This window comes from Magallana gigas, chromosome 9 (genome assembly GCF_963853765.1).
Source record: "Magallana gigas chromosome 9, xbMagGiga1.1, whole genome shotgun sequence".
Lineage (NCBI taxonomy): Eukaryota > Metazoa > Mollusca > Bivalvia > Ostreida > Ostreidae > Magallana > Magallana gigas.
Window position 1 is genome coordinate 35,326,594 of NC_088861.1, and position 22,794 is coordinate 35,349,387.

Sequence of the window (22,794 nt, forward strand, 5' to 3'; positions counted from 1 at the left end):
TCTTTGGGAGTATTTAAAAAATGTGTATGAAAATAACGAAAGGAAGGAAAGGAGAAGTGAAATTGAAGTATTATACCCCCCCCCCCCCCCCTACGGATTAGGATTTTGAAGATTTTGGGAACTTTAAATTTTCCTTTTTCCTTTTTTTTCTCTTTGCTTGTCAAGATTTTTTGGATAAGTCTGCCCCCCCCCCCTTTCAAAAACGATGCTACGTGCCTGATGTATTCGCAAAACCGATAATCAGATGTGATTTATGATTGAAATTGAAGACACGAATTTTGAAAAGTGTTTGCATGTGATTGGATTGGTCGATCACAGTTGTGGTCGTATGAGGCTTCCGGCAAATTTTACTATGTGCGCACGCATTGCGCATCACACTAGTCTACTTTGTTTACTATGCAGTGACAGTTTAGTGTAAATCTTCAATTATTATAACATTTTGTAGATTACTAAAACACATTATTCTTATGTGTTTGCCTTGAGATTAGAACATTTATACAGTATCTTAATGATTCAAATCACGTTTATCTTCATATAATCTTATTCGGAAATACATTTCACTTACTAACAGTCAAATTTATATATTCCTCGTTATTTCGGAAATCAACAAAACAGCGCGATATACCTTATTATGTTTATTATATGATATTCTTTCCCAATACATTATCATGAAGTTGACTGATTATATCACATGCTGATCATTCCTTTAAAAGAAATACTTGTATTTACGTTATACATGTACATGTAACTAAGGCGGGGCATGTTTTGGTGACTGCTAGCTTTATTCAACAATCGGAGCATCGTTCGGTCTTTTCCGTCAAGTCGAGACTTGACGAGAAAATCCGAGCGATCTTTCGTTTCGTTTTTTTATGTGAAAAGTGATTTTAAGTGATTATTGAAACATTTTTTACTTTCATAAAAATGACATTTTTAATGTTAGCATTTTGTCTCGATTGCAATATAATACCAATTTGCAGTTAAGATTAAATAGCATATGTTTGTTTTTAGATAAAGTGGATCATACCATTTCAGAAGTATTTATAATTGATATGATATTGTAATTCAAAAATGTCATACTGAGGATGAAAACTGTCTATAATCTGGTTTAAAACGAGGTTTTATAATTATGCCCACATGTAGTGGCTTGTATTGTATGAACCTGTACGAGTTAATAAATGTATGATAAACCTCAATATATAGTATATAAATTGCATACGTGTCCACGATTTTCTGTTGTAATCGGATACCATAATTCACTGCCGTATTTGTTCTGTTATCGGCCTACCTTTTATATTTTTCCGGATTACATTAACTACTGTAAACTTGTTGATTTTACCCGCTGTTGCGGGTTATGTAAATTTCATATTTTTTACATATAGCGGGCAACGTAATTTTTTTTTGCAATGTCGCGATCTTCATATCCTGCATGAATCACCAGGGATTAAATAACTTCACTCGCTATACCATGTAACAGTATGTGCGGGAAGTATGAGTTTTATTGGTCCAAGGGGGTATAAGATATGCTTCAGACAAATGATATCAGACAGACAGACAGACAGACGGAGTAATCACTAGAAGGCATCTACACTCATTCGTATCTAACTATATAACATCGTTGCATGTCAAAATATTTGATAAAATACAATCAGAAAAAAGTGTTTATGTTCACACAAATATGTCAGTCACACTTTAAATTCTACAAAATGCATGTATTGTGCGCATAATTAATTAATGACATTGTAGAAGGTTTCTACAATCTGCTTCGTCGATGCATGTACACACTTTAATTAACTCAGGATACCGAATTAGTTTTTGTCAGCCCGTTCGCTACTTATGACGTTGCACTTTGTCCAACGCAACATCCGTCTGATCAGTACATACAGGGCGAGGGCAAAAAATTCTATCCATTCTGTCAGAGTTAGAATACTGGCTCCGAGAAAAATCCCTAAATATCCACCGACATTTCCTGCAAAATGAAACAAAAAATATGGTGAGGTGATGTCATAACTAAGACTAGAGGCCCCTGCGCCATATCGCTTATCTAAGACGCGTAACTATTCTTGAGTGAGTTGTGATTCCCTTCCTTATCTAACCGCCCAAAGAACCGTAACTATATTTGTGATGTTTATAGATATGCCTATATATATGCTAAATATGACACCCCCTGGGCCCATTTTCTATTTAATTTCGGTTAAAACTCTGGTTTGAACACATTTTATTGCAAAAAAAATATACAAATGGTTTGAACACAAGCTCTTACAACTTTCGAGATTATGACCATGTATAAAAATATACAGCCATCTGTGTAAAAGTTAGGAGTGAAAGTACATAGAAATACATATTGTTATTATTTAGCAAGCGTACATGTACATGTATTGATAAAACAGTCCTTTTTTTTAATTAAATGGTCTAGGCGTTAAAATACTGAAATCAAATAAATCTTCTATATGTATCGCATACCATAGCATAGCATACGAATCTCATAGCATTGCATAAAAATCTCACAGCATATTATTAAAACTGCATATCATAGCATAGCATAAAATTGTAAAAAAAAAAAAAAAAAATATGCATGAAATTACTGTAAATAGGTTAGCAGAGTGAGTAATAAGATGGAAAACATACTATAGTATTATATTTATTTGTTAGTAGTAGTTTTTTTTTATAGAAAAGGATGTGGAATGAAATGAATGTCTCTTTGGGTGGTAACAAATTATAAAGCATGAAGTATCTGTTTTTAATTATGAGTTTTTAGAAATCTAAAGCAAAAAATCGTTATGAAAAATATATGCATGTTTAAGTAATGCTTCAAACAATCGGCATTCCTATTTAAGAGTCTCTCATCCTCAGTTTAAAAGATCAATCTCTTCTATCTGTCAGGGACCATGAGGCAAAATAAACGAAGTAATGTACTGTACCTGTTAGTATATTATAAAAATGATAACCTACCTAGGACAGAAGAGAGCTCTATTTTGGAAACTTGTTCCACACTCTCGACGACGAACGTCTCGTAGAAGAATCTAAGTTCTATATGATTCTTACTGAAAAGATGAAAGAGAAGAGATGCATAATTGTCTTGAAAGGGTGAGATCTTTATAAAATCAGTTGATATTTCTTTGTACATCAATTCAAGACCTCTTTCAAACTCGAAAGTGTATATGTCGTAGAATATTTTACAAACATTTCTGGATTTTAAATGTAAATGATTCTGTGAGATGCATACATGTAATTGACAGATCTAAACATCCATGCAATAACTAAGCGCATTCAAATACAGAATACTTTTCAGAAAAATGTTATATCTATATACATTTTATCAATATTTCACAAAAAGATAGAATAGGTAATAGACTTTGAACATCTTACGAAGTCAAGGGTTTCCGATCCGCTCCCTTCACCAAAAAGACAACACATATGCAGGTTAATGATTATGCCATCTAGTGAGTATATATACTTATTTTGGAACTTTTGTGACCTCTTGTTCGGACCAATCAGGGAATGCGTTATTAACAGAAACAATATAACAACATGGCTGCTCACAAGAATAAAATCGAATTTGTAGAAAAGATGGATTCACTCAGACTAAAAACCGATAAGAGTAAGTCAAATACTTACTTTTCCGTCTCAAATTTATTCGACAACGGTTCAATATTGATCAATGCACAATTAGCTTCATCATTGAAACAACGTTTCTTATTGGATCATGCAAACTTGTATGACACCTACCAACGTGCGAGGTTTCTAACCCCGTCAAACTCTACCAATTCGATGAAGGTTTTTAAGTAGAGCGGAGCAGATTGAACCCTCGACTTGGGAAGATGAGTTTGAATTACTTACTGAATATCATTTATTTTCACACTTTCAAAGTATCGCTGATATTTTTCGGACGGAAGTCTGGCGAATGATAACTGTTTATCAAATGACACCAGTTTACACATTTGTGGGCATTCACAAGCTTGTTGAAGAGAAAAATCACCATCAAATTGATCTAAAAGGGAAAAAAAACGTGAATATACTGTGAATGTATTACATGTATATCTGACATGGATAATATTCAGTAGAAATCAGTTGTTAAACAAGGTGTGATAATGTGCAATTCGTTCTACATGTATTTGTTTACAAGTACATGATATTTTGACTTTTGTACTTAATTAAACGGAAGCTGCTTCAGAAAGAAAACAAGACAATTAACAGCAGAATACTGTTAATTGTACGGATGTCAATTTTACTCAGAAAGACTATTCCATTAATCTTTTTTTCTCGCGACGCTTACACATGAATGAGCTATATATCATCTACGGCGACTCATCAAACGTGTCGCGTGGGTGGGTGGGGGTGGGTTGTAGCCGATGATCGTCGTTACCGAGCGATAATCGAGAATTCGAATACTCGTTGACATTCCTACTAATTTTTTGTAAAGAACAATACCTTTAGCATCTTTAACACAGTTATACTCCTGAGCGAAGGTACAGATTTCTTCTTCGCCTGTGGAAAGAGAGAGAGAGAGATGAATTATCCAGAGACAGTGTTATTTTCGCCCGTGTTATTTTTGCCCTTTTTTACTTGAGAACGGTTCCGCACCGTCTTGAATTTGCTCTGACCTATTAAAGTTTAAAGAGAAATAATTTGAAACATTTGAATTTGCTCAGACTAAAATTTGCCCGCTGACAACGACAGAAAAAGGGGCGAAAATAAAAAGTGGCGAATATGTCCTTGTCTACGGAACTGTACTTATTTCCCCGCTAAAATTATGAAAATTGTTATCTTATTATATGTTTTTCCATTGATTTATCCCCCGTAAAATAAATTTCCATATAAATCAATCGAAATTACATGTAATTTAACAATTCGTATTTATAGTCTGTCCCAAGATATTTATGCTGCATATTTGTGCGATTTTTTATAAAAATACATACACCTATGACAAAAGTGCAATTAATATCGATGAAAGGGAAAATTCCTGAAATAACTTCATTCACACATTATCATTTTTCCCTCATAAAAATTCACAGGAACGAAAACAGATTTCCTAAGGAGATTTATAATGGGGAATGTTGACAATTTTTCTCCATTCGGAAGTACTCGGGACACCTCGCGCAATTTTTCAACGTTATCATCCGGGCGTCTTCATCTCCTTGGCAATGGAAAAGCCCCGTAGATTTTTTATTTTTAGCCGTGTATTGATACCGACAAGCTAGAGGGGGTGTTTCAAAGGGGAAATCTTGGGATTTTTTCATACTATTGAATGAACATCGTCTGAACCAAGAGGTATTTATAAAAAAACGAATAATTTAAGGAAATATCTTGGGACAGACTATAAATGAAAACTATTAGTACGTATTCTATATTTTCAAGATAAGGATGAAACAATCGTTAGAAATGTTCTGTAACTATTTACTAATGAAGGTTATTACACACTATAATGTTCAAGATTTTCAAAAAGATAATCAGCAGATTAAATTATTAATTACCGAAATCGTTAATGTGGCGGCAGGTGCAGACTTTGAAGATGTACCTTGCTCGGCATTCTCTGAGGCAGGCAAACAAACTGTAGTTGTGGTAATATTTCAACGGGTTTTGAAAATCCGGGTCATTGTTGTCAATGCAGTACTTGTCTCCAAACGCTTTGTACGGTTTTTTAAGGAATGTGTACTGTCATAGATATAATTAATAGTTCAAAAAATCCATGAATAGCAAATGATAAACCTTACATTCCATAACTGTTTAAATTTGTAAAGCTTTATAAAATGAATACCTAGTAATCTATTTTAATACATAATTACAAACGTTTAAGATGGGAAACATTTGAAAAGATCTAAATTAACATCAATTATCTAAATTACTTGATGATGATAAGGAGCAACTCTACAGATTTCTTCAAAAGCGCAACGCGCAGAGATTTAACCAAGTAAATGGCAAGTTTCGCTTCTTTGTAAGTGAATATTTAAAACAATGTTACCGTCGACTCCGTAACAATTTCTGTGATTGGTCGATACATTCATTTTTCAAACAAACAATGAAGTTCATTCTGACTTCACAGAACATGACCTTCGGTAGGTCGTCCTCAGAACATGACCTTCGGTAGGTCGTCCTCAGATCTGTCTGTGGCTTGTGCTATTCACGTTTATATTGCCGCGTAAACTCCGCCCACCATAGATACGCCATAGCAACGGCGCAGCCTCGGGGGAGAGAGTAAACAATGGCGGCTTTTACAAACGTTCCCAACATTATTTTATCTGTTATTTTGATTGCATACTTTAGAAATGCTTTTTGTTGTTTCGTGCGAAGAAAAGGCGATACAATAATTTTTTCATGAACGGTTATGGTCATGCAGTAAAAAAAAATACAACACCACAAACAAAACCGTAGAAATAACGGCCATTGAATTTTACCAATCAAATGTCTTTGGTTTGGAAAGTGGTATAAATTCGGCTCCTTTCAGTTTGTCTCAGTCTGGATACTGACTTACGGGTGCTAAACGAACAATATTTTACCATTTTTCTGGCACGTGAATACTTAACCCTTACTTTATTCCAAACTACAATGTAATCGATCGATGCCTATTTATTTACATAGTTTAAACAATAACCGATGTCCATGGCGCGATTTGGGGGCGGGGTTTATTTTTCACTTCATTTCATTGGTCAAAATATAAGTTCATGAACTTTAATGGAACGATGTATTGTAGGGATGTAACTGTTCAGCATACTGATGTACAGATAATAGAAGCCATACCTCTCTCTTTATTATTGGAACATATGTCACTGTACCACTGCTAACAAGGAAAGAATTTTCTTCCATGTTCGGTTCCACATTCCGATCATGTATGGCCACCTAAAACAATTTGATTACTTACATGTAAGTTACTTGACAAAGTGGAATATATTTTGTAAGCTATACCACAGGCGCTCACCCTTCTTAATCAGGGTATCAAAAATTACATATATCTATACATTAAATACTTGAACGTTTCGACGGTTTGATCTATTTTACCTTCGGAAGCGGTCAAAGTTAATTTTTTGCATATCACTATATACATGTTGTATTCCCAGACTTCATACCTTGTGAAAAAGTGTGTAAACTGTTAACGAAAAAGAAACATCGTTTGAACATGGGCATTATTGAATCCTTTACTATTCGCGGGAGCCAATTTTAATGGATTGTAGGTTTTTTGCTATCCGGGTGAAAATGTAATTTAATTTGTAGATGCGTGGAATTTAAGTTTCAGGGACAACTCTTTGAAAATTTGAGGATGCTACCCAAGAATTCCACGAAAATTGATTCAACACAAATTCTGATGATTTCACAGTAGTTTGAAATGTTAGTCATTTCCGACCGCCGTCTGTGACATACAATGGCAGAAAGTCGCAAGTCATATTGCTTTTATAAATATAGGAATGATTTTTATTTAGATACACTGATTTAGATTTGGATCATCTATGAGCTAGGCTGGTGACATATAATCACTGCCGATAAACATGCAAGAAGAATTTAAAAAAAAAAACAAAAAGCTCTATCCGAATATATTATTTTTGTTTAGAACAATTATTTAAGGTGGTATGAGACATCTATCGATATTAATGTGGAATAAATTTAAGGTACATTATCATAATGATTAAAAGACTTTGACCGGTTTAGAATTTCCAAATTTTACAATATTTAACCACAGAATACGTTTTCAAATTCTGGGGAAATTTTTTTTTTTTATAAATTCCCAGCGGGATTCGAATCTAGACCTACAGATTTGTCTTGATCCCCCTAACCCACAGCGCCACGCTGTTGCATAAGGGTTTTGGGAAAGAAACTACTTATAAAATTGCACTTGATTTTATTGTTTATTTCGAAAAATAATACGTCACCACATGGAAGTGTCCACTAACACCTTAATTACAAGTGACACTCGATGGCTCGAACTCAAATCTCTCGAAGTTTTTAATCTCTCGAAATTAGACCTCGGTCCCGTTATATATATTTAATTCTTTTTCATTCTTGTAACTGGGAGTGGTTGCTATGTACACACGTGGCCGTCCAAGCGTATAATAGCTCTGAGTGGGCCCGACCTTATCTTGATGGTCGAGTGAACGCCTAGGGGCTAGCGTAGTAGGATTACGTAAGTGACGATACCCCGTTCTTCCTTCGAAGAGTAGATAGGTAATTTGTAACTGTTTCATTTATTTCAACAGCTTGTGAATATCATGTTATACTAGACACGATCTCGTTGCGAGCAACGAGGAGGTCTTCCGTCCGATTTTTAGAAGAGGAAATGACCTTGCCTTTTATAATCATCAACGAAACATAGCAAGAAATGCAGATGTGATCTTAAAGAGCGATGGATGAAGGATTATACACCCCGTAGGATCCCTAATTTAGGGACCAGCCCCATTTTATTTCATATCAAATAAGAGGTCTTTTGATTTCAATACATTTTATGTTAAAACTTTAAAAATTTGTTACCGTTCTTGATTTAGTTGAAGAGATCGTGGGAACGGATAACAACCAAGTTTTGGTTGCAGATTGTTAACCACATTTTTAGCGTATTTTGTTCAATATTGCTTCTTTCAATTGATTTTTTTTAATTTTGGGACGTTGATAATAAGTTCGGACATTTGGCCTCTTAAAATCCCTGATTACATAATATAGGAGTAAACAATTTTCATGTATAGGTAGATAACATTTCAATTAACATAATTGCTTCTGTAATGTATTACAAAATATTTCACAATTAAAAGTTATGATTAATAGACTTTAGAGCCTAATTGGCCCCTAATTGAAGGGCCAGTCCCTTTTTCTTGATGTGAAAAGAAAGCTCTTGTTATTTTAAACACATTTTGTTCAACAAGAGTTTAGAAAGTATGTACCGTTCAAGAGATATCTGGAGAAGATCATTTTAGGGGCCGTAACTCCTTTTAGGAAGTGGTTAACAAAAAAAGTTATTGTTACATATTGTTGAATACTGCTTTTAAAATTTTTTCTCTATTTTGAGATATTGAAGATCAAAATGTCTGACTTCTGGTCCCTTGAAATCCCTAATTAAGAAACATAAGAGTAAACAATTTTCATGTATAGATACATAACATGCTTCTGTAATGTATTTCAAAATATTTCACAATTAAAGTTATGATTAAAAGACTTTAGAACTCTATTGGCCCCTAATTTGAATAGCCAGCCCCTTTTTCTTGATGTGAAAAGAAAGCTCTTGTCATTTCAAACACATTTTGTTCAACAAGTATGTAGAAATTATGTACCGTTCTCGAGATATCTGAAAGAGATCGTTTTAGGGGCCGACCCTATAACTCCTTTTAGGGACCGGATAACAAAAAAAATATGGTTGCAAATTGTTAACGACATTATTTGGAGCATCTTTTGTTCAACATTGCTTTTCAAAATTTCTCTCCATTTTCAGATATGCAAGATCAAAATTTCGGACTGCTGGTCCCTTAAAATTCCTAATTACGTAACAAAGAAGTAAACAATTGTCATGTATAGGTACATAACGTTACGAAGAACATAATTGCTTCTATAAAGTATAACAAAATATTTCAAAGTAAAAAGATATTATTAAAATACTTTAGAGCCCTTTTGGCCCTTAATTTCAAGGGCCAGTCCCTATTCCATGATGTCAAATGAAAGCTCTTGACTTTTTAAAGTTTTTTTGTTCTATAAATTTTAACAAAATACTTTTGAGAAAAAAGATATTCAAAGAAAACCACAAAAAAATCATGACGCTTTTTATCTCAATTTTTAAGCTCAGGCGAGCTTCGGTGTTTTTTGTCAGAGAACAATGAAAATGCTTCTGTCATATCCACAATCATAGGTCTACAAACTCTGAAAATTTGAATCAAATATCTGTTTTCGTTTAGGAGAAAATCACCGGACAAGCCGACCCTCTAAAAATCGTAAAAACGTCAATATCTCTTAAACGGAAATGACGTCATCAATATAAAAATTTTCCAATAAGGTTCAGATCAATATGTGTTAGTTCTAAAAGTTTCGTTAAAATCAGCCCAGCCGTTCCCGAGAACTCGCGTGCACAAAAATGCGTAAGAAAAGAATAATAATAAGGGAAACAGAAACAAAGCAATAACAAGAAGGTCTTCCGTTGGAAACGGAAGACCTTAATTACACCCCTATTTACCTATTATATTCTGTGATTAAGGAAAATAATATACTACAATTTTTTTACGTGAAAAAAATAACTACTTAAGGTGGATCTCTACACCAAATAAGTGTAGGAGATTTTTGTTGCATGCATTTGTTACCAATACTAGGCACAGTATTCAACAATAATAGACCTCAAAATACAATACACTATTTTCTAGAGAATTTTTAAAATATCAGTCTGGTTCCAGATAACCCCATATTTATCAAATTTTTAAACATTTCTGTTTTAAAAATCTTATGAAAGTGAAATGTTATTAAGTTTAGAAATGAAAAACAAAAAAATCATGAATGAAGTTTGTATGATTTTTATTGGAATCCACATAAATATGAAACTAAAATATAAAAAAATTCTTTTAAGGCAAACTGCTGGACAAAATCCAACAAAAACCTGAAAATATAAACAATATTCGTTGGTTAATAGGATGAAGAAAAGAAATTGAATAAAATTGAAAAATTAAAGGAAATACTTAATTATTGCAAAAATCTTGGTATAAAAGATCCTGTTTAAGAGTTGTCTTTCTTTATTTTACATGGTCTCAAATATCTTGGGATCAATTTTTTAATTAATAAAAATCACGAAAAAAAATTAAAAAAGGAACAAGTCTATGCTAAATATGTAGATATAAGATTAGTAGTGCTTATGATAATGTTTGAAGCTGAAAAATTATATTTTTGATGAATGCATTATATATATTTAACTCTTTAAAACAAAATATTAGTAGTTAAATTGCCTTTTACTTTTTTTTTAATATACAGTAGCAATTATAAACAACAACCATACGCATATTAATACATACATTAGATGTCCATAGTGATACACATGCATGTGTGGAAATGAAAAACATGCTCCTTTTCAGAATTCTGTCTTTTCCTCATTTGGCCTGCAAATCCGGGCCTCCACTGCTATTGCTACCTAGCTGTATTTATTTTAACCAAAATACATTAGTTTAATGTCAAAGTTTCAATGAAAGTCTTTTACTGCAAATGTTTTTTTTTTAAATTTGGGAAGTTAGGATCAATTCAAGAGATCGTACTACGGTACTTTCGTTTTATATTCATCATACTTATATATAGTTTAAATGAAAATTTGACATCTGCTTACCTATATCGATAATCCGCCACATATGTATGATCGTCTGTTGCAGATGACATGACAAAAATGTATTGCCAATAGCAGCAGAGCAGGGAAACTGTATATTATTTAGATTCCACGTTTTCCGTACAAAACAGCTGATAATCAATGTTAGTTAAAAGCTTTAAACAGGAAGAAAATTGACTTATTTTCTAAGCGTTTTGGTGATTTCAGTCCTATCTCACCTCCTTAGTTATAAGAGTTCAATTAAACGGTGTATAGCTATTTTGTAACACGACATAATGTTATCAATCCGGTACACAATGGCGTTTCGAACGGAAGTCAGACATGTTTTGACGATGTAGCCTTCCACCTTAATAACCACACAACTTAGTTCTGTGATAGACTATCCTTCCATGTTATGAATGTAAACTTCCGGCTACTATAATTTTAGAACCAAAATGACCGGAACAAAAAAGTCCAGTTTTTTAAACTTTCGATCACTTGAACTCTTGATTTCTCGAAGTTTAATCATTCTTCCCTGAGGTTCAAGTTATTGAGATTAACCTGAATTTAGGAGGCCGATTTGGGGGGTTTTTTTGCGGAAAAACTACAGTAGCAAAACTCTTAATCTTTTACCCAATTGTCATTTATACCAATTCCAGTTACTTTAAGGGACCATCTCAAAATAGAGGTACATTTATTATTTATTATAAGAAACTGTCATTTTCCACACTTCGAAGCAGATTAAAATAATACTACCATAGCTTTTTTTCTCAAATTATTAAATATGATTGTTAATATCATTTCCTACCTTATGTGTTAAAAATACTAAAATCTAGTGGGGATCATCTCAAAATATTAAAATGGATCAAATTTTGCTATGTATTTGGAGCATTACGAATGAAGATTAGTAACATGGATTTATTAAAAAAAAATGTCCCCGAGGATAGCATAATTCTGTGTATAAAAGTTCAACAGTGTACAATTTATACTTTTTCTTTTATGTTATTCCTTATAACGTACTCCTACAAAGCTTCATTTTATCATTACGTCATAAAAGCGCAATGGCAATGTTCCCCTACCGCACAGCAGAAAAATCGTTTAAAAAACAAAACTGTTCTTTGAAAATCTGATTATTTTTATCCGTATTTTGTTCATTGTGTTCAATTTTATAAATGTCAATCCACTGTATTATACTAGAATGCGCAAAAACATGCGCAATGAAAACTAAAGTCGGCCTCTCTAATTGTCCCTTTAAATTTTAATTCTAAAACATTTGATCTTATGCTTACTTTGAGACCGGCACCCATGTTTTCAGGAAATATGTAATTGTCCTGGTCAATGTAGACAAACATTGTTAAGCCCCGTCTGCTTCCGATCATTTTGCTGACCAATGGAGGGGTTTGAGAGGGTCCATTAAAGGAAAAGCACATCCCAGCGTCAGTAACTCTATACTTTATATAGCTCTGTGTTGACAGGCGTACCCCTCCGAACTCGATGTAATAAACGCAGCTTTTATTAAATGCTGTATGCCCAAGCCATGAATCATTTCGTTTCTCGTGCAAGACTGAAAAACGAGGGTCAGATGTGTTGAACTGCTCTGATAGGTCGAAGCGGCCGAACACGTGTGTTGCCAGGAAGTACCAATTCAGAGCATCTGATTGGTTGATGCTAGAGATGTTGATGGGGCTCAGGTTGCAAACGGTAACTGACGGAAACTCAAGCTCGGCGGCTGCTTTGAAATTTCTTTTGATCAATGTTTCGTACAAGAAATAATCTAAGCTGTATAACACGAAGACGGTGATAAGAAGAGCAAGCATAACACTGGTCATGACGGCCCAGAAAACCCTGGAAAGTAGGAGAAATCACTTGTATATATATATTTACTATATTTATTTGTTTCGTTTCTTTTTTCGTTTCTTTTTTTTCTGTTCAATTGTTTTGTTTTTGTTTATTTTTTTTTATTCATAATCATTTTTGGTTTGTTTATTATCGAAGTGAAAACAAAATGCTACAGTTACCAAGACTCGGTTATGAATAAAAATGATTTTACATTTTAACTTGTACGAAATGCATATTAAGTATCCCATTTTGCAATAATAATTTTTTGAATGTTAAGGTATACAATATGAACTTATTCACGTTTCATTTTAAGAAAAATAAATTGTAGTCTACATGTAACTCATTTTTCAACCAATAAAAGTCGTTATTTTAAATATGAAATTATTTTAAGATTCGGAGATGCTAGTAATTCTCATTAAAAATCATATTTACTTTTATTCAATTAATTCATTTTAATTCATTTTAATTCATTTTTTTTAAATCAAAATTGAGAATAAAGCTATATTTACCCGTGACATATTGTTTTTCCCCTGGATATTTTGCTGACGCCGTGGAGGGAGGTGTTATTTATCATCTCTCCCCACATCTTCCAAAGGGAGGTGTCTGTAGATGACGTCACAGGACGACTCTCCCCGGGGAAGGTATCCGTCTCCCCGGGCCATCCCTCCTTGGTGTCCCCCATGTGTATTGCCGTCTGACGATGAACTATTCATTCGACCGCATTTATATAAATTCACTTTGTCTTGAATTTTATTTTGCTATCTACGTCATTTTGAACTACATGTAGCAATCGAAAATGACATTGATTTTTTAAACTTGATTTTAATTGGTATGATTGTGTAAGCGATGTCGATTGTTTAATTTGAAAGAACCTCTTACACAATTTGATAAACTAGATATCGTCTACATCTCATTGGTCAACATAGGTAGCCATTATTCGTTTCTCATTATTTGATAATGTTAATAGCCATTATCTTTCGGATATTGCTTTTGCCTTCTCTGTTAACTATAAAAGGTTGTGTCGTCAACGGCCAATAATTCTTTGTCTTACGGTTTGAGTAATGATTGCATACGTAATTATTTGTGAAATCCCGATACTTTTACACGTGCTGCTATAGATCAATCAGATGGTTAGGATACCAGGATGACGTAGAATGTAGATTACGTAGAATTCAGTAATTGGGACAAACACTTATTGTAGTCATGTTCACATCAGTTGAAAAAAAATGAGGTAAATAGACATAGGAAAAATATACGCATATTTAAACAACAATGTTCTTTTTTTCATCAAAACTAAAAAAAAATATTAATTACATGAAGTGCTCGGTATTCAGATGTTGAAATCTTAAAGTTTAACCTTGCTGCAGGTCTGTAGCTCCCAGTCTGAAAAAAAATTAGACCAGGAGCTACAGACCTGCAGCTATCTTTAACTTCAGTCACTTTTTCTTCACTAATAATGATCAAGTTTAGGATTAAAATCATAAGTGAAATTTTAAAGCAGATCAGGCCCAACCGTTACCAACTTTCTTTAAGTCACTCAGCCCCAGGTGTTGAGATTTTACCTTAGTTGTATACACTTTTTCTTTTTAGGGATTTGAGTTGAGGACTGATTGATTAGAAAATTTCGGTGACAATGGAGCCTGGTCGGTCCTGAAATAGGTGTGTTGTCGGTGTGTGAATATATAATGACAACACTGATAACTATGTTATTACATTTAAAAAATTGATACCATTTTCAGATACTGTACAGGAACAAAAATTGTTTACTACACACATTATTGCGTGGACCCTGAGGTCCACGCAGAAAATATATAAGCGAGGTTAAACCGGATGCTATGGGGAAAATTCAGCCTGCGCATGAGCTAGTCTGGTTCCTGTGGGTAATGGGTAGCTCAGGGAACCAGGCTAGCACACGTTTATCTGAATCTGGATCGGGATTCCGTGCCATATGCACACATAAGTTCAAAGGCGCTGTAATTGTAAAGTTGTCGGTACACAGTACAGAAACAAAGTATTCCTTTTAAAGAAATGATTGGCATGTGATATGATCAATCAGTATTATGAAATAAGTTAATGTTGTGCCGAAACTACAACATGCATCAAATCGCATAATTTGCAATGTTTTGTTGTTTTCCCAATACACATGTAACTTAACTTTACATTTACAGTAGGCGAGGCTAGAGAACTTCCCGATTAAATTTTTTTAAGCATTTAAGTATGATTGAATAATTATGTCACTATAAAAGTTTAAATCTCAAGAAAAATGCATCAAAATATGAAATTTTTAATTTACACAAAGCTGTCACTGCATAGTTAACAAAGTAGTGCGAATCGTTATGTGTGCGCAAATAGTAGAATTCACCAAATACTATACATGCAAACTTCATTCATAGATAGATCATAATTATTTCAGAAGTATGAATCCTTTAAATTCTGAGATAAAAAGTCAGGGCTATACATACATGTATACGTAATGCAACGTACAAATTTAGTGGTTAAAAGCAGAGGGCTAGAGTCGGTGGAATCTCTGATAATCTTAAGGCTTTCACGTTTTCGTTGGAAACACATGCAAATGGTCCACGTATTGTAGTCCTTTTTTAAAGGACAGGAACTTGTTATATACAATGTACGATAAAATTGTTGTTTCTTAGAATGCGTGTCGGAGATATCGACTGTCTACCTAAAGGTGAAACTTTGCGGCATCTTCATTTTTACAAAAAAAAAAAATGAATAAAAATCGAGTTGGCGTCACATTGCCTTTTGAATTGGCAGACATAACATACTAGTATACTGATATATTTACATGTCCCAGTGTCTTTGCCTGTGATAACACTACGTGTCGATTTTGTACTATATAACCCATAACTTCAAATGAAGCCAAATTGAGGCACCGGCGGGGTTTGCTTATTTATATTTGAATATTAAATTTTACAATGGTTTAAAATTATAAACAAATATAAGTTATAAGGAATCATTCTTTGAATATTATGATCATATCATATCAAATCTATCATAAAGCCCTTCGGGCTTAATTGGATTTGATCACGCCACGACCAAAATTATTACCTCATAATACTCAAAGAATGATTCCTTATTCCTTAAATGATGATATACTATATTCACCGTGAAGTCTTGAAATTGTATTTTGCCTATTAAATCTGGAAATAACTTTGTTAAGAGTTATCTTTCTTAAACTTCAATTCATTTTGGGTACATCTTGATATTCAATTTGATTAAATGTTTTACCAACCATTTCCGTCTTTCTAGCAGGGTTGAATTTTAAAGAATATCACATGCAGTAAATCAACAAGGCAACGCCCCCCCCCTTACACTTTTTTTTCTCGAAACTTACAGATTTATATGAACATACTTGTAGAAAAATGATTGTGTAGAAATTGTTTACAACACTTCCCTCTTTGTTAGGAGCATTTTGAAAACAACATGGACAATTAGCATTTCAAAAGTAGAATGAAAGAAGCATTTTAAAAATAGTACGCACTCGTTACTCCCCTCCCCCACGGATCAAAATTTTGAAGGTTGCAAATTTAGAACAACCCCCCCCCCCCCCCCCAACTTTCCAAATCGGTGCTACGGCCTGCTTTAATTTTCAACATAACTTCAAGTTTATACTATTACCGGTGTTTAGTAAAGAAATATTCCAAATGGTTTAGCATTACAGTTTGAAAAGAAGTTCTTCTTCTTTTAAAGGAAATTGCAGCAACATCATTTAAATACGACCACAACCTTATAGTCCTTGCTAATTGTAAATCATATATTTATAAATGCAATAGACGATAATGATGAGTTAATATCACGAGACATAGCATAGTAGTGTTAAGAAAATTGATTGGGGTAAATCACCTTGCATTGTCTTTTGTGATCTTTCAAAAAAATTTGACATAGCATGGCATGAAGGCTTTTCTTTTTGTATTACAAACGAATGGTATTTGTGGCGAACTTTTTCAATGGTTTAGTAGCTATTTGTGTTTTTAAAAATATAAAAAAAAAGATGTACATGTAATATTATAATAATCCTGCCTAAGTGTTAATGCAGGAGTGCCACAAGGATCTGTACTTGGGCCCTTTCTGTTTTTCATTTATGTCAATAAAGCACAAATTATGTTGACCTTTTCTAGATGATACGCAGATGGTAGTTCAATTCAATAAGCAGATAAAAAAAAATTAAGAAATATAGACAATGCATAAAATCGTGACCCTACGATATTAGTATTAGAAAAATGGTCTGATGATTGGTTACTTAAATTAAACCTAATGAAACCAAAATTGTATTTTTTAGCAACTTAAAACATTGTGAAATCCAATATTGATTTTTGTTTCAAGATTGTCAGTTAGATACTGTTTCTCTTTATAAACATTCAGGCCTAACATTTTTGATGATTTGAAATGGTCTGTGTACATCAATAATAAAGTAAACATCGCTTGTGCAAAAACTAGGACTCTAGGACTTCTTGAGAAACTAAAATTCACTTAAGACAGAGACAAATGATCAAAATTGATATATTTAAAGCAATATAAGCTGCAATTTTTATGATGAAATTTTTTAACGAAAAAATTATTTTCTTCTAAATTGACAAAAATATCATGGTTTTTAAATTTCTTTTCGCCACATTTTTGTGAAAAGGGCCGTTAAGGAGCCTTAATTGGAGCGAAATTGAATTATTGTCGTCCTGTACAAAAATTGATTTGCTATATGTTCCTTAGAAGAGATATTTTTCCTCAGACAAAAATTAATGATTTTTTCCAACCTTATTTATCATAAAGGGTTAAGTTACATGCAGACTTATCATACTAGCAGGTTTTTACAGCAAAATGAAATTCTAAAAAATTCAGCTCATTTTGCTTTAATTTTTGTATTAAAACTTATATTAGAATATGCTTCTGTTTTATGTAAGGGTTGCTCCTCCGCAAAAATTAAAAAGTTAAAAAAAGTACAACTACACGCTCCAAGAATTGTCACGGGACTTCCAATTTTGGCCTCCGCGGAATCATTGCATATTGAAACGGGGTGGGAATCTTTGGATAAAAGACGGGAAAATGCTAAACTAACGATTATGTATAAAATTCACTACACAATATCTTAATGAATTGCTAACATTTATAGAAAATATATACTTCTCGCTACAGTACTCGTTATGAAGACAATTATATACAACCTAGAGTTAAAAACGATCAAATATAAAAAGTCATTAATTCCAGATGCTATGAGCAATTGGACCCACTATATAATTTCGGATACAATGTAAGCAACACACATTTGTCAGTTTCAAAGAAGAATTTCTAATAATTCCAGTGATACAGATTTAAATTAAAAGTTCCAAAATATATTTTGCATGGTAATAGAGTACTAAGCACAATTCATTTAAAATTAAAGGCACAATTGTTTACTGAATTATTGTTAACACAGAAGAAATGTTATTGATTCTCAAAACTGAATACGTGGAGAAAAAAGAAAATTTATATCACTCTTTATTTGTTTGGATTTTTTATGATTTCAAGTTTCAATGGTCCTTCCATTGCATTCAAATGAATTATTGAATTCTTTTGAGTGTACACACTACCAAACTAATTTGTATACCTAAGGATTTACATTTTGAAACGTCAGCATGCATATAATGTATACCTTGGTTTGTCATCACTGGAGACGAGTTCCATTTTTAAAAGAGAAATATTTATAATTTTAATTACATGTGTACGAGGGTAAAAAAAACCTCTGAACTCGGAAGATCTCGAGCATTTTTTTTTTCAATTTATCATCCGGGTACTTTCATTTTTTTTAAAAATCACATACTATTTTCATCACGAGGTTTACAAAAACTCTGAACCCGGAAGATCTCCAACAAATTTTTCAATGTTATCATCAGGGTACTTTTATGTTGTTTGCAATACAAAATCCCCGTAGACTTTTCATTTTTTTTTCTCTGACTATATTGAAAGCTGACAATCTAGAAGAGGCGTTTTAAAACAGAAATCGTGGAATTCCTTTATAATAAACAGTGCTATAATTTATTAATATTGATAAAAAAAAATAAGCATCTTATGACGTAGTTTAGCCGTTAATTTTCTAATAACTTAACATGAAATCAAACGTGTATAGGACAACTTCTAAATGGCATCCCGAGGATTACAAAACCTCCAACATTTGATACATTTTTGCGTCCGCTTTTTAATATTCCAGAAGTTAAAAGAAGTTTATACAGCTTGAATTGTTCTGAGAAGAAAAAATATAATAATCAATACCCTTACTCCCATTTCAGCCTCATGCAGGAATCAAGAAATATTTCCCGGGTCAGGGGTGGAGGTGGGGGGGGGGGGGGACAGGTTCCAAGGGATGATTTTGTTTGCCATGTCTGTTAGGGTTAGATGTTTGAGTCCTTTTGAGTATTTTTCTATTTTTTGTATTTACTCTGTGAAATAAAGAAATTTGAATGTTCCTTTACGGGATTCAGACAGATATCCTAACACCTCTAGATACGCGCATGAGTTCGTCAATAGGTTTTGGTAAATACAATCTATATAACCGGTGTGTATGTGGTTTATTCTTTGGGAGGGGCATTGGAGGTAAATTCTGTACTAAAGTTTGTACCAAATTGAATCACATTCAGTCAGTTTTACCCTTGTTATGTTTCGTTGCGGGTGTATTTTATGATAAACAATTTATTGTTGTGAAAATTTGCCTAAATCGTAACAGATTAGCATCAATATATTTTAAAAGTAGGCGTTCATAACAACACGCTTTGTTATACCTTAACATAAATAATACATTCGATGCCATTTTTCCTTGTCATTAATGACCGAGAAGTTACGATTGAACATACTTAAGGTTTGTATATATATGTTCTCACAACCTAGTCCTAAGAGCCGGACTTTCATAAAACCAACTTTACACCCCTGCGAATGTGTTCGGAATGTTTTCATTATCTTTGCTAAGTATATAATAAATCAAGAGGTGCTCGAATGAAAGTTCACGAGACTTCACAGAGATTTGTTCAGTTCCTGTGAAATTTCTAGCGGAAATATAAGTGTTCGGATAATATTCTCAAAATACGTAAGTACTGGTCGTTTTTCATATCATATCCTACTTTGATTTATATTAAACCATGAAAATCTTTTAAGATGTATGTCTTATTTCATCGTCTAGCGGTTATTTATATTAAACGATAATATTAGAGTTATCGTTCGTGTTTAACCACGTGTAGAGTGGTGGAAAATATAAACATTGGGTTGCTTAATAAAATCATAGCCATGTTTGATGCTTGTGGTGTGCAATACCATGTTTTTAGAAAAATAACGGGTGTCTGTTTTGCATAAAAACCTAGTATATCGAGCCATTTTCAAGGAACATTCTGCATAAAATAGTATAGTCTGTTTCACCATTGATGCTATTTACTAAGTCAGGCGCGGATCGAAAATTAATCATTTTGGGGATCTCTACTAGCATGTTAATTGTTGCAACAGCAGACAAAAACTATTTGTTGTATTGTCACATTTATTTCTAGAACACATTTTATCCACCAATTAATGAAGATATAGTTTAAAATCAATAAACCTCTAGATTTTATATTTGATTATAAATAGTTTAAAATCAATAAACCTCTAGATTTTATATTTGATTACAAATACCAAGATTCTATATGTGAAATAGACTATAAACACGGGGCATTTTTACTGCGAAACTGAAAGGGTCAAATAAAACCACGTGGTCTAGAATTTAAATGACAATAACATTCGCAGGGGTGTTTAGCTAGGTAAATTTAGCATTATATAAATAGTGCCTGTTTGGGAGGGTAACAGTTGAAATTGACACCCCGAGAAAACCATTGTCAACCGACGCGAAGCGGAGGTTGACAATGGTTTTCGAGGGGTGTCGATTTCAACTGTTATCCTCCCAAACAGGCACTATTTATTTTGTTATACTGAATGTCTTTTTAAAATTTTTAAGAAAATTTTACTGCTTTTATATAGGAATAACGTGAATTCTACAGCGAACCGTACGCGCATAATTTTCGCGCATGTAACATTTTTTAATGTTACCCGTTGCCGAGTGCGTTGCTAACGCTGAGGGTAATAGTAAATATTATTAACTGCGTCTTAACCAATCAGATTTCAGTATTTAACATGAAAGTATAACAATAAATTATATAAGATGCCGCAGAACATAGATCTAGAAAAGATAACGTTTTGCCTAGTAGTAAACCCATGTTTCAGAAAATAATTTGAAAACAATTAAATGATGAAATGTTTGCTGAAGACAGAAAATGTTCTGTCATCAATTTTGTTGAAGATTCCAATCTCGAATACCGATAACGCGTGCATACACGGGATGAACTTATATGAATTTTTCGATCATCTCGGTACATATATAATACTTTGTCCTGTTTAGAAGCTGTGAGTCTGCAAAATAAGCTATTGATCAAAACAGATATTAAGATAGAAACATCATTGTTCGAAAAATTATCTTCATTGATACTTTTGCTGAACAATGTTAGAATTCTTAAGTTTAAAACAATGTAAAGATTATATCGCAAATTTCACTTCCAGTCAATCCGGATCCGTACAAAAAGAACGAGACTTCAATTTTTTTCTTGAATTTAAAGATATGAATCACAACCAGATTTCTTTTAACAAGTCGCAGAATTACAATTCAATGGTCTTTTACCCCCTTACAACTCACGAATTAACAGAGAAACGGCGGTGTCACCAGATTAATGAATTTATATCTAAACTCCACTAAAAAGGGACTGTGTAACTGGGCAACCTAATTCGCAGACACCCCCAAGGATTTTACTACAACGCATTTAAATAAAATTTTCTGTCATTTACGACCAGTTAGCTTGTTTGGTGACATTTGCTGCGGATCTGAAACTACTCCGCCTTAATTCGAATCGCCTCGGACAAAGATATACATTATGATTGTAGACTTACGACTCGACAGCGATAACCTGGGTACCTAGAAGTCGCTACCGACCGACTCCATTCAAGAGCCACAAATTGCATCGACCGGGAAATTTTATCTTTCAATTTGTTTAAGTGGGCTTTCGAGGATTTAGTCAATAGCCCAATATAGGCTTAAGTATGTGCAAAGAGAAGTTTAAATCTTTGTCCCTTTTTAAATAAACCAAGATTTATATATCCAGCGTTTAATATATGTACCCAAAGTATCTAAGACTCTCTCTCTCTCTCTCTCTCTCTCTCTCTCTCTCTCTCTCTCTCTCTCTCTCTCTCTCTCTCTCTCTCTCTCTCTCTCTCTCTCTCTCTCTCTCTCTCTCTCTCTCTCTCTCTCTCTCTACGATGGTTTTAGAAACTGTATTGCTTCTGCCGGTTGCTTACGATTTATAGAAAAAAAAATCCGTTGAATGCATATCATGCTTTTTTTATCTTATTATTATTTTGGTTAATCTATAAGATAAGATTTTAATTGTTCTGCTGATGTTTTATATAATTGAAGTTTTGCTAGCAGTTTATATGTGTCTTGTTTTTTCTTAAAAAGTCACTCGTTCAGTTAAATATTTAAAAAGTCACTCGTTCAGTTTAATATATTTTTGCGTTTCAATGCACTATATGTGAATGGCTACATACTTAAGGTCTCCTGTTGTCGATTTGATTATTCAGACTTTTTTTTTCAAAGCAAAATCCGATAAAAAAATTTTGATTAATCAGACATTTTACACATGTAACTTACAGACGTGTTAAGTGTC

At 33.2% G+C, this 22,794-nt stretch overlaps 1 protein-coding gene and 1 long non-coding RNA gene across 3 annotated transcripts; both read right to left on the minus strand.

Annotated features, from left to right (window-relative positions):
* Positions 1-1,207: 1,207 nt before the first annotated feature.
* On the minus strand, positions 1,208-13,783 carry LOC105323620 (acid-sensing ion channel 1). The gene is made up of 8 exons (XM_020065310.3): positions 13,588-13,783; positions 12,529-13,084; positions 6,736-6,834; positions 5,472-5,652; positions 4,429-4,485; positions 3,838-3,988; positions 2,950-3,041; positions 1,208-1,966 (listed from the first exon to the last, which is right to left on the minus strand). The coding sequence occupies exons 1-8, from the start codon at positions 13,758-13,760 to the stop codon at positions 1,806-1,808; spliced, it is 1,470 nt and encodes a 489-aa protein (XP_019920869.3). The 5' UTR covers positions 13,761-13,783; the 3' UTR covers positions 1,208-1,805.
* Positions 10,451-11,605, minus strand: LOC136271340 (uncharacterized). 2 transcript variants are annotated; one of them, XR_010709262.1, is made up of 3 exons: positions 11,264-11,505; positions 10,959-11,078; positions 10,451-10,549 (listed from the first exon to the last, which is right to left on the minus strand). It is a non-coding gene; the product is annotated as an uncharacterized lncRNA (long non-coding RNA). The 2 variants fall into 2 exon arrangements; XR_010709261.1 differs by lacking the exon at positions 10,451-10,549 and having other exon boundaries at positions 10,930-11,078; positions 11,264-11,605.
* Positions 13,784-22,794: the final 9,011 nt, after the last annotated feature.

What these genes read in the sequence shown, in the direction of transcription:
- LOC105323620 (XM_020065310.3), bottom strand. Translation starts at nt 13,760, where the DNA reads ATGGGGGACACCAAGGAGGGATGGCCCGGGGAGACGGATACCTTCCCC. An exon ending in CCGCCACATTAACGATTTCG is followed by an intron (nt 4,486 to 5,471) that starts GTAATTAATAAT and finishes CTCTTTCCACAG; the next exon opens with GCGAAGAAGAAATCTGTACC. An exon ending in AGAGCTCTCTTCTGTCCTAG is followed by an intron (nt 1,967 to 2,949) that starts GTAGGTTATCAT and finishes TTCATTTTGCAG; the next exon opens with GAAATGTCGGTGGATATTTA.